At 38.4% G+C, this 13,413-nt stretch overlaps 1 protein-coding gene across 2 annotated transcripts in view; it reads right to left on the bottom strand.

Moving 5' to 3' along the window:
- Positions 1-4,700: 4,700 nt before the first annotated feature.
- arhgap20 (Rho GTPase activating protein 20) overlaps positions 4,701-13,413 on the bottom strand; it is a 113,694-nt gene continuing 104,981 nt past the window's right edge. For both annotated transcript variants that reach the window (XM_038302646.1, XM_038302647.1), the window contains exons 14-15: positions 9,496-9,604; positions 4,701-7,741 (exon numbers count right to left, since the gene is read on the bottom strand). In XM_038302646.1, the coding sequence (XP_038158574.1) occupies positions 6,117-7,741; positions 9,496-9,604 (1,734 nt within the window). In that variant the 3' untranslated portion in view covers positions 4,701-6,116. The remainder of the gene's footprint in view (positions 7,742-9,495; positions 9,605-13,413) is intronic.

Genomic DNA, 13,413 nt, shown 5'->3' on the forward strand with positions numbered 1-13,413 from the left:
ATTGATTTTTCCATTTATCTATCATTTTTTGTATTTCTTTCTATTAAATCTAACCAAGAGTATGACAGACACCCGTTGTTTACATTACACCTTTACTGTTATCTCCTAAAGAGTTCAAAACCCAGAGGTTGTTCTTTCCACTCCCATGCACCCTGCCTTTACACCAAAAAGAAAAATGCATTATTAGTTTTCTGCATTGTGGGCTGCATGGCGGCACAGATTGTAGCACTGCTGCATTACAGCAAGACACTATTGGGTTTCATTCCTTAACTGTGATATTTCTGCATGGAGTTTTCATGCCCTTACAGGGACCTGAAAAAAGAAATTCACATCCAAATGTAAAATCTCTTGCTATCTGTCAGTTACATCATCTAGAAACTCTAACAAATGAGATAGCTTTCATTCCTGAGTGACATGCAGTATGTTAGCCCTGAAACACAATTCTGGTGTGAATACAAGAAAAAATTTCTTATTTGTCTTGTGTGCCTTCTTCTTCATTGTGATCCATGAAATATGAGTAAATATATCTTGAAATAGATGTATTTTTTTCTTTTTATGAGTAGATAAGTAAGAAAATTTACAAATGGAATAAATGATTTATGTTTAAGATAAGGGAAAAAGTCAACATTATCTTTTTTTAAATGCAAGATATCTAATTATCTTATTCCTAATTTCTACCATACTGAAGTGAAGCTGCATCATTTCTGTGTGGTGAAAAAGTTGCAATGAATAAGACAACCTTTATTTTTTAATGTAGGTCCCAATTAAAAAGAAATGGAGCATATTCCATTTGGCATTTATGTTAGGTTCTAACTTGCACTGACTAGTGTTGCTAAGCTTCCAGCATTTTACTCATAATCAGTGTCTAAAATATGCCTCCCTGAGCGAGTCATTTAACGTCTACCAGTAAGAGAGATATACTAAGTCGTTAATCTTGCCTGTCACCTGCTGTGACAGCTGACATTGATGTATTAGTAAGTGGTTGCTGATGTTTACACATTTCTCAGTCATGGGGAGATGACATTAATGCACTAGCTATGATACGTCTCTTGCTTTACCACTAACTCATTAGTTAGTTTCCTTTATTCAAATATCTGTAAAATTAGTACAATATTAGAATCTACCAAAGTGTATCTTAGAAAAACACATAAAAAAAACACATAATGGAGGCCAACAAATACACCACAAACACGAACAGTCCAGTTATAAAGTTATAAGGAAGATAAAAAAAAAAGGATTCAGTTATAAATAAATCTCTCAAGTTTTCAGCAACCCCCAGATCTCTGCTTCATCAGTAATCTGAGAACGGAAAGACCTCCGAACCTGGCAAGGCCGAGGTAAACCAAGAGGCTCAGGAAGGACATTATTAATCTGAGAAGCAGCCAAGAGGAGGATGACAATGTTGGGGCGCAGGAGATGTCATCAGAACTGATTCTTATGGAGGACTGACAAGAGTAAAGCTTTTTCTGTGGAGGCTTATCTTTTGGTATGCTACAAGCCATGTAGGAGATAAAACGGGTAACTGGCGAGTAACCGGTGGGTTTTAAGACGATAAACAACCTAAGTCTCAGGTCAGGACCACCAAGTTGATGGTTTATGGTTGAGTTGGACTTACAGCTGGACATTGGGTGCTACAAGTTTACACTTGTAAGTTGAGCACATTTTGTCTTGTGTGCCCATGGCTTGTCCAGTACAATGTTTTTAAGGTGTACTTTCTAGCTAATATCTAAGTAGCTCTAGGGTGACCAGATTTGAGTTACTGAAAAGAAGGACAATTATTTTGGGGGGGATGGGGCTTACTGGACAAGACCGGGCACTCGAACCGAGCCATCATCCCGTCGGCGGAGTTGACGAACTAGCCCCGGAGCTCACGGCTCGGTTCTGCTGCACTGTAGGTAGTCAACCAAAATCCCGGACAATTTTGAAATTCCCACCCGGACATTTTTTTTTAGGTATGAAAACAGGACATGTCCGGGAAAAAGAGGACGTCTGGTCACCCTAAGTAGCTCAAGCATGTCAAAGTAACAACCATATTAATGGCACAATCTAATGTTTTGCATCAGATTGTTGCAGCAGGCATTAATGGTCCATTAACATGTGCTGTCAGGTTTAGCTTGGTTTGGCTGCAATGCTGGGATTGAGATGAATGATTTAAACTGGATTGCATGTATTTGTGTCTCATCTAATCTCAGCTCTTTGCCCAAAGGCTGCTCTAATTTGATTGGCTCTTCTTTAGAATACTAATGATGGGTTGTATAGTAAGACCATTTCACATTTTCTATTCCTTCAAAAGTCATAGTTTTCCGTACTATTTGTTGATTTTCTTGGAACCCAGTCCAGTTTGTTAAGTTAGTTAAAAATAAGACATTCAGGAAATGGTAGACAACCACCATAAGCCTACTACTGTATACTATACCTGAAGATGACCAAGTGGATGGATCTGTCTAGGAAATAAATGGGACAGAGTAACACTTTTAAAGATAATCTGTAGTTTAATTGCTTGACAAATTTCTAAAAAACTCAGACGTGAATCCATGCAGCTTTCGCCATTAACAGTTTTTGGCATGTTCAATGTACAATAATTTTTTCACAGAAGGAAAGTGTGTTTTATGGGGCATTCCTCCATGATGCAACATAGTAGTGTTTGTGTTTCCAAGCAACCTGCTTCACTAAAGAATATAAAGCCAATAAATCAATGATTCCGTGCAGCATTTAATCCTTTTTTTCTCCCATTTTGGAAAATATGAAGACTTTAAATGTAGGAATGTGAATGATTTTGATAAACCAATGGCTTTAGCTTGTATATACATAAACGCGTTGACCCCAGCTACAAATGGTGTAAATTTGAAGCAATAGTTTTAACAAAGAACAGCAGACAAAAGCTTGAGGAAAGACTGACAAAGCCACCGTTGTTTCCACTGTTGTGTCACTGTGAGAGTCACACTGGAATTATTCAATCCAGTCCTCTATGAATGACATATTCATTCAGGAGATAAACGGTACGTGCAGCTTACAGCACAGAGAGTGCTTTGAACTGGAGATCTCCTTCAGTGACTGACTGCTGCATCTTAATGCACAAAGGAGCGCTACCGTAGATCCTTCCTACCAGCATCTTTGTAACCCTCGAAATATCAATACTCCCAGCAACCTCCATATTTGTTTACATATATGCTTTTATTAAAACTTTTTTTTGTTACACATATGCTTCTACTTGCGCTGTTTTTTTTGTTTTTGCATACTTTTAACATTTTTGTTAAAATGTGCACATCTCATTTCTGCTGCTGATCTGACTGCCCCTTACTGTAAGATAGTTGTTTTAAATTAACCATTTGTACATTTGTTAAATATTTTAATACCTCATATTTTTAACAGTTACAGTGCAGCATTTTCAGTCTTTATTTTGCTTTTTACACACTTTAAAGTTCTATTTTTTTGTGAGTCTTTTTAAATGTCTGCCTTTGCATTTCCTCATTATGGGCAAAAGAGGAATTTACTATTCTTCCCATTCTATTCTATTCTAAGTTCCTCAATCACACCTACAGTACATATACTGTAGGGATTCGCATTCAACAGTTTATCTACACTATAATGATGTCAATCATAAGGACCTTGGAGCCAGCAGGGAGGAGGGTTAGAGTTTTACTGAAGAACATCTTGGCAGTGGGCTTAAACTGTCTCTAATAGAGATAATCAAAGACACAATTCTATTTGACATGCTTCAAAGAAAGAAATGCTTTAGGGTTACTCACAAATTCTCACATTGATGTGTTCACCAACTTTCTAACTATTGTGTGAAATATATTACTTCAAAAAGTGCCAAAATGTTTTTTTGTGAGTCTGTTTTCAAATATTCCATTAGAGTACCTTAGTATTCATTGAGCTCAAGTAGGACTTCAAAAGAGAGCTACGTCATTGAGAAATGTCTACGTATAATAAGCTAATATCTAGTATGAAAATAAATTTCCAAGTACAGCATAGATGCACTGAAAGAAGAATGTATGTGGAATGTAGAAAATAGGGCCAAATCTCAAGGTGCCAAATTATAAACATTAAAATAGTGCCATTAAATTGATTAATTTATTAGTTAGAAAATGCTCTACTGTAAGGAAAGAAGTGTTGAAGAAAAAGTACCTGCTACTATTCTTGTATGGCAGAGCTTCCCAGACATTTCAGCCTGTGAGCCCAAATTTAATAATTAAATAGAACCCCTAAAAACAGGATAAAATTACTTCATGCCTTATCTATTCATAAATACAAACTGAAATAATTTTATTAATCTTTATTTTATGTGAAAACTAAAAGGGAAATTTAATTATTTGAATAATTTGCAAACATGGCATAGGCAGATAGATAGATAGATAGATAGATAGATAGATAGATAGATCTATCCATGCTTACTGATTTGCATGTCATGTTTTGTGAATTATATATTCGATATTTACTCTAATTGCTTAGCAACCAGAACTTTTTCACTCCAATTATATTTGGCCAGTCATCCCAAATTGTACATGAATAAAAAAAAAGCATTGTAGAGAACAAAAGCAATGTTTATTAAAAAACCACATTTCTCTTTGTTCTTGTGAGCATTAGATGTCAGATTTACACATATACAAATTGTGGGTTTTGTAGCAAATATACTTTCTATTAAGACAGCAGCAGCAGCATTGGCTTGTACAAAAATACACCTTTCGTTTTCACAAACCTTACCCAAAGAATCAAGATAATATTAATATATATTTATACATATATCTGTGTCATAAATATGCAGAACTATACAGGCTGAACACAATTCACGGTAGTGGAGTTAATTATATATATATTTATGAAAAAACAAGGATAGAGTACTTTTTAAGAAACTTAAAACAATCGACCCCTTCTTCTATTTTAACAAATAAAAACACATAACAGTCCTAAAACCTTTTCAAACAGATTTAAATGCATATGTTTTTCTTTTGCTGTAATAAAAAGTTTAAATGTGTTCATTTTTTTTGCAATCAATAGACATTTTTGGCAAATTTTGTTTAGATACAGAGAGGATATAAACCCAAACAGCTGTACTCTTGGGAAATTGTGTGGATTTCTTCTTAAAAATATAGAAATGCTAAAAAAGTAAATATGAAAACACATTTTGATGAGGGATGCACAGACAAATTAGCTGTTAAAAGAAAAGAGCATATTTTTTTCCAGCTAAACCTGGAGCCACTGGGCTCTCTCCTTACTTAACCTGACCAGAGTCAAAACTTAAGAATCTGATCTTTTTCCTGTCAGTGAACGCAACATATCAAGCATCTACATATCGAAAAGATGCAGGAAATATGAAGAAGTTGGCCTTAAAAACTAAACTAGTGTTTGGAAGTCCTCTTAGATTCAACTGTATTTAATTTTTTTATTTTTTGCTAAAAATGACAATTAAAAACACCAAATTAATTGTTTTAATCCTAGATAATAACATTAATATTAGGCAAAGATATCAGTGTATGCACAGCAAAGCTTTACAAACCATAGAGATAATCGATCAAGAAGCCTAATGTATGGATCTCTCATTTTGACCTTCTGATCATGGTCACATATTTCCAAACCAGAGTTACTAAGTAAAGCACCTTGCTGTGTGTGAGTGGAAGGCGAGCATACTTGAATAAATAACCGTAAGAGTTTGAAAAATACTTATAAAGCGTTACCCTGTAGAAAAGGAGTAGTTTACATAATAAAAGCATCTGTGTAACAGAAACATAAAAAGAGCATCCACTTGTTTTCTTCACTGTTTCAAATGAAACAAAATAGAAAAAAAGTTTTTTTTTTCTGAAGGAAGATGGAAACATGAATATAAGTAAAAAAATAAAGCTGCTAATTTAGCCCATAGGTTAAGGAAAAGCTGTTATAGCTGAATTAATTGTTCAGAGCTCTAATAATTTCTAAATATTTGGAAAACATTCCTAATCAACCTGCGTATCTGTACCTTTTGAAAATAATGAGTACCAACAAGTGTACTTTACAACATAAAACAACGTGAATATGGAGAATATAATACCAGTATTGAAAACAGCTGCGCATGAGTCAACATATTTCATTAGAAAAACATGTCCTCCATTTACAGGTGATCTGTACAGTGTTCTTATTTACACGTATGACTCTTCGGCAAAGAAAAGCTGTTCAAAGTCCTCCAGTCGTGGGTCGCTGCACCGCCGGCTCTGCCACTCCTTCTTACCCTGCGCGATCGCTACTGCTACCTCCTGACTCCTCTGAAGGCAGGAGTCAGCGTCCGCTTTACCCTGCGAGGAGAAGTAGTCCCTCACCACCCGAGTGGCGGAAGGAGAAAGGCAGAGCTCCGTCTTAGAGTGACTGGACGCCACGTTTGAGGCTTTTCGTCGCCTCTCTGTCAGCTGAGATCTGTGGCCAAAAGACCTGTCTAGGGTAAGGCTCTTGGAGATGTCCGAAGTTGCTGAGACCTTAGCTGGCTCAGAGGCCCGGCGAGGGAGGGTCTTCCTTCCTTTGTGACCTTCCACCGTAGGAGTAAGAGAGTGGGATTTTGGCCTTTGGAGGACCAGGGAGGTGGGAGTCTGTCCATAGAAAACACTCTGTGGGGGCCGAACCCTCTCATTTCCTGACACTCTCTGAGAGACCTCGGTTCCCATCAGTTTGGGATTGTCGGATGAGGTTGGGCCGGAGTATTTGTGAGTGCAGCTCCCGTCATGAAGCTGCCTTAGCTCTTTGACAGTCAGAGGTTTCTCCGCCCCTCTGTAAAAAGGAGAGCGGTTACGCTGAAGCTGAATGAGAGCCTGTTGGTAGGACGGAGGGCTGCTTGATCGCCGCTGGCAGTTTTTATTTGTCACTGCGGGATCGTCGACAGCGACCAGGGAACCGCTACTGGCTGAGTTCCCGTTTACCACGGGCATGTCCTCCAAGTGTCCACTATCAGGTTGTCGTAGAGACAAGCTGCGGTCCTTTTTAAGCCAGGTGTTTGGGTGAAGCCCGTGTGATTGGGAGGAAGTTTGGTTTCCCCGAGGGGGAAGGACGGTTGATTGCCAATGAGGGAGGGAGTCCCTGTGAGGAGGGGAGTCTCTGGGCGACTGTGGAGCAGCTGCACCATTCAGGGCATAGTCAGTGGAGTACTGTGAGAAGGCAGAGTCTAAAGAGCTGAGGGAGGATCCTGTTGGGGAAGTGGCTGGTGACGACAGACTGGAACAACTGGCATCCAGCCGCAGCGGAGGCGGCGGCGCGTGCTTTGTCTTCCTCCGACCGCCGCTGGGTCCTCTCTGATCACACCTGTCCTTCTCCTCTTCGTTTAGCTGCAGTCTGTTCAGCCCCTGCTCCACAAACACCTCATCCTCCTCTCCTTCTCCCTCCATCGCTGCATCATAGCTTGCTTTCCTCAAAGGCTGGTGGTGGTTATCTGTGTGAACCAGCACAACACTAGAGGATGCAACATTTGCTAGAGCCAAGGCAGGCTCAGAACTTCTCCTGAGCCTTCGGGGTCCATTAGACGAGCTGCTGCAGGGCTGGCGCACAGCGGGGCTAAATCTCCTTGGTCTAGCAAGAGGTGGAAGCTGCAGTAGGTGGTCGGTGTCAGGGTCAGGCTCAGGGTCGCCATCGCTCAGGGTGATCACTGAGTCTCGGCTGCGGCTTTCCGGCTTGGCTTTTTCACGAAGCAGCAGTTGCTCCTGGTAGGGGGACTCGGGATCATCATTCAGCTCATTCTCGAGACTGTCGTAGCATGAGTCATTCATTTGGAAGGAGGAGACATCTGGGAGAAAATAGATTAAAAGATGTAAAATATCAAACATAATTGGTAGTAAAGAACAAAAAACATACTTATACATGTAGGAGTATAAATATTACTCATCGGAAACAACCCTGTGCTGAAATTGTTTCTATCAAGCTTGAAATCTGCGTTTAGGACCTGGGGGTGTATTACAGTATAACATTTATGTTGTGATGCCTAGCCTTTCATCAAATTCTTGCCAATTTTTACCCCGATAAGAGGTAACCACTGCCAAAGGAACAAAAGCAAACATTTTTTGGGGAATATTTTAACCTAGCACTAGTTTAGCCATGCCCCTAATATTTTTATGCATTCTAAAGAAGCTAAAATCGATTTAATTACCAACAGCTGCTGGAGCATCGGTTGCAGCCATTTTTTCTTTAATGTACGCACCAACATGCTAAATGTGGCTGAATTTCAGCACTGGCTGACAAGCCACTACGATGGTTTGATTCTCATATAAAATATTTAATTGTAATTTAGTTAAATGGAGTAATAAACAAACTGAAATGTGACATGATGACACTAAAACTCTGATGAGCGGCTCATGTGCATGTGTGCGTGTTTGCTTATTGGTCCCTTCAGAGGTCACTTTAGACAGGCAAGAACCCTGTGAAGAACATGTGAAATGGTGGAGGTGCTAATGTCCTAGAACATTCAACGTATCAGAATATATGTAGAGCAGACAAAAAGAAAACATGAGAGTGAAACGAGGGAAGGCAAGATAGTAGGAAAAAAGCCATTTAATGAAATGTGGGAGAAGGCAAGTCAAGAACGGGAAGAACAAAATTAAGTGATCTGATTTTTTTTCCTGAGTTTTATAAATTCTCATTCCCTTGCAGATACGTTTTCTGCTCCAAGTTACTATAATATTTAATCCTAAACATTGAAACAGTGACTTTTTTTACACTTACGTTTTTTTTCTAAACTTAATCCTCTACTTCACTGTACCGCTTTTACTATGGGATGAGTAATCATGCTTCTTTTACTTTTTACACTGCATATTTCATATAAAAAGTGCTTTAGACAGAACCTTAATGGAGCTGAACACTCAATAAAGACCTATATAAATGTATCATTTGCATTCAGAAGTGTTGTTAATCTAGTTCAAGTACACTTCAGCTCGCCATCTAAGCTTAAATCATATTAAACATAAATTTCCGATACTGAGTGGCTAGTAATGTTGGAAAACCACTTTGGCAAAAAGGCTAATGTCCCGCTCTTCTTGTAACAGTACCTTCTAACAGGGAAGATTAAAAAAATGCCATCTACTGTTGAAGATGTGGAGAACACAGGACAAAGCTTTATCCTGCTGGGGGCTCTTTGACCTCAAGCGGTTATTTGTTTATTTTGTAGTTTGTGCTATGTTTGAAAGAGGGGATTCATCTGGATTTTAATCAGCACCTGTGACCCTGGCAGTCAGTGAAATTAGGGGAGGTCAACCTGTTGACCGCAATCAACGGGACTGAAAGAACCTAGACGACAGGGCTAGACACACAGAGACAGTAAGTCTCAGTCTATATCACTTGTAGGAAGAACAGAGTGAGGCTTTATTGCTGCTTTCAAAAAGCAAATAAATGTTTTAAAAATCACAGTGAGTGAGAAGTTGCCCCACTTGTATGTTCGAAAATGGGACTAAAAGCATTTAGGATTGAAAGTGATCACATAAAAACTTGGAAACGCGGCTTCCATCCGTCTTTTTCCTTTTTTTTTTAGCCTGCTGACTCAGTTCTTACCAGATCCATGGTCGCTATTGCTCTTCTGGCTGATGTCTTTGAACAATGAGGCAACGTCTCCCAGGATATTGCTGCAGTTCTCTATGAGGAAGCGCACAAGCTCACACACCTGCAGAGAAATAAAGACATGTCGGTTAAATCACATCATTGCTCGCACATCAGCATTTTCTTTCTCTATTTAGGCTTCATTTTGCAGCTGACAGCTTATGTTTTCATTCCTCTTTAGACACATTGAGGGATAGTTGCTGTTTATTGTTTCAGTTGTTCTATCAGTTCATTTTAGGGAAGCAGCCAAAGTTCAGCAGAAATTGAGCCAACATGCAGTTTCAAAGTTTCTGTGTCAGCACAAACTGCAAAGTCAAACTCCTGTAGAGATCACGTAGTCTGACCGCCACAGTCGGAAGAAATTTGTAAAATAAAACTCTATCACTATTACTGATACAAAGAAAATTTTGCTCTTGCAAAATGGTGTCACTGAAAACACACCCTTCATTTTTTTACTGTCTTTTGAAACCACCATGTACTGTATCTACCAAATAATGTCATTGAAAGTGTATAACTAGTTTCTTTAATGTAATATAAGCTGTCCGATTCTTAAACTATGATAAAGTATTTACTCAGTTATTGACATTCATGCCAAGGTGAAAAAAGGGGGGAAGAAAAATTCATCAGCTATCAACTTTTTTTATAAGTCTGTTTTAGAAGTCATCTTTGTTTTTGTTTTTTTGACCAAAGAAAAATTACAGTTACATATATCTCAATTCAGTTCAGTTTATTTATATAGCGCCAATTCACAACTCCTGTCATCAATGCACTTTAAAGAAACTTTTTAACTTGGATGGACATCAAAACTAACGTTTGCACCACTAAAGCAGAAGGAAAGACTCAGATCTTCATTCAAAGTTTTACACAAAGGGCCTCTAGCATTAACACTGCACTATGATCTTTGAAAATATTTGGAAGCTGAACTTTTGTGCAATCATTTTAAGAAAACTGTTAAATATGTAAAAACATTTTCATCTTCAACTACTATTTCTAATATTAATAGTACTTTACTTATAATCAGAATCCTAAAGGTAAACCTCAATGGTGTAGACAGAGAGGCTGCATAGAGTAGTATGACCAAGTAACACAAAACTGGGACTCTGAAACAACTTTCTGTAGCACTTTCATTATTCTCTGAGGGAGGTTTGTATGAGTGGCATACATGGTGTCTCAGTATTACAAAAACTGACCAGTGTCATGAAAAACTGTTATGGGGCTATAGCGTGCGAGTGAATTTTGTCATAGAATACAGAGCACATTTAGAAGAGTGTGGCTTCGCTAATACTATATATTTTGCATTTTTTTCTAAAGCAAGAAAGACAATTGATCTTGAAATCAAGACTATTTGTATACATTGACTCTTTTAGAGTTATTACAACAACAACTGGAGTAAAATATACACTACGTAGACTGTATATCTAATTTAACACTGATTTAAATGCAAAATTTACTGTGTAAGAGGTTTGAAACAGCCACGAAATGGCTCTATTTTGACCTTTCAGACTATTTGTGCTGCACTGACATCAAGTCTTTCGAGGGTATTTGAATTCCATAGCTTGCATTACACATTAAGTTCCCTTCCTGTAATGCTTTCATCCCAGTTCTGGATAACATCCTTGTGATTTCATATAAAACTGTTTCTAGCTTGTACACTTGCAGACGTTCTCCTTGTCTCCTTGAAGCCACGAGTAGCATAATATAAACTTGAATGCTTCACAGTGAGGTGAGTCATACGATTTCTGTTTACTGGGAGGATGGACATTCCAACAAGGTGAGGTTTTTGTTGTAAAACGGGCCAGCAGTGTCTTTGCTTTGCTATCAGCTTAGACTTCAAACAAATCACAAAAACTTGTCTGAAGCAACTGCCTCTTAAACTAAACAGGGAAAATTTACTAAACACCAAAGACATCGTTCTAAACAAACATCAGAGTCTCAAACTCTGGAAGTCTCCACTGAAATTTGCTTGTTGGGTTTGTACGAGAGTTATTTCCGCTGCGCTGCCTCTGTGACAAATGCGGTGGAGACAAATATATACAGTGACTTGCAAAACCCATTCAGAAACATTTAACATTTCACACACACACAAAAAAAAACCTAAATTTACTTTACTGGGATTTTATGTGATCTTTTCTTTCATATAAAAATGTTAACTGTGTTGCAGGTATTTCTATTTAGCACCTTTTACTCTAATACTCTGGAAAATTCCAGCACAACCCTTGTCATTTTACACCTAGTTAGTACCCTGAAAGTTAGAATTATGATTCGAAAGTCAAGGCAAGACGACCAAACTCAACTTTAGCAATAAAGCTGAATGCTGAATGTCAACAGTAATTAAATGTTCTTGCTTTGACTGTATTGTTCTTATTTATGCTACCTTTAGTCAGTTGTACATGTTTTATTTTTCAGTGTTTATAAGATTTGACGTTTCAGTCCTGTTTATGTGCACAACCAGAAATGGGAATGCCGTCACCTAGAACAGGGGCAGGCATCGTTGGCTCCTCGTGTGCCACTACCCTGCAGCTTTTGCATGCATCCCTGCTCTAACACACCTGAAGTGAAGGCCCAAATTAAACCCCTTGGCTTTTTGGTAAGTTTAACAGAGGCCTGGCCGCTGGCCATTTATTTGTTTGAGGTGTGTTGAAGGAGCAGTGCATGCAAAAACTGCAAGACAGTGGCACTCAAGGACCTATTTTGCCCCTCCCTGACCTAGAAGATTACATTGAACTCCAATTTGTAGGTCTTAGATAAATGGAAAGCAGAAATACAGATGTAGGACATGGAGATGATAGTTTGAAGAGGCCAGGATAAGATGGAGGCAGGTGTCTGTTGAGCGTTACAGCCCAAGAAGTTCTATGACAGACACATTTAGATTAGACAGGTAAGAAAGGTCAGGGAATAAAATATAACAGTTGCAATGCATTGCTTGATATAGCCTGTACTTTTTAATGGCTCTTTATTATGATTAATTTGACCTTAAAATCTCATAAACCTGCTTAGAAAAAGCCTTTCAGGAAACCTGGAGGTCTTAATGTAACAATGCTGTGTTTTACTGTACAGCTGCCTGCAGATCTAAGGGATTAGAGGGCAATTTATGAATAAATGTCCGAAACCAAGAAAGAGGCTTTAAATACAACTATAGAAGGAGATTGCTGGCATCTTTCCTTTGTACAAACATAAAAAAAGTGAATTTTAACATCGGAAAATATGTTTTAAGGATAATAGCTGGAATACAATTCCAATCGGGCACTGAATGAAGTCTGTAGGCTACTACAGACTTGTAATACTTTTACAAGGAGAGGAAAGCCAGAAATAATAAAAGTGCCAGCAATGATAGGAGGCATTTAAACGTATGGTATAAATAATTAAAAATTTATTCATTTATAAAAACATTTCAGAAACTTAGTTATGCAGCTTTAAATTAAGACTGTAAAGGATAAAGGAAACGCAGCTAAATATCTATTTGATATTATTGGTGTCTGTTTAGTTTCACTTTAATGCTTTCCTTCAGCTCATCCAGAATACCTTCCTGTCACCAAGTCAAAGCTGCTACGTGATAAAACTCACTACTGGAAAGAGCCTATGGGCATCCAGGACTCTTTCACCTTTCCATCCGTCAGCAACCGATTAACAACTACTCCTCCTGTAGCTCAGCTGGATGTCATCTTTACGTCTTACAAGCACAGAAAATATTTTTTTAACAAGCTGGTTTCACGAGGACACGTGCGAACGGTGCCCGGGCAAAGAACTTTCGTCATCTTTGAACCGTGTCACCTTTGGTCACGTGGCCCTTCAATACCTGTCATGGAGTGTCTTCAATTGGCATAAGATGCTGCGTCTTTCGGGAAGAGATAGGGAAAGATTTGCAGCTTCTGG

This window comes from Cyprinodon tularosa, unplaced genomic scaffold (assembly GCF_016077235.1).
Source record: "Cyprinodon tularosa strain WSP-4 unplaced genomic scaffold, ASM1607723v1 ctg497, whole genome shotgun sequence".
In the NCBI taxonomy this organism is placed as follows: Eukaryota; Metazoa; Chordata; class Actinopteri; order Cyprinodontiformes; family Cyprinodontidae; genus Cyprinodon; species Cyprinodon tularosa.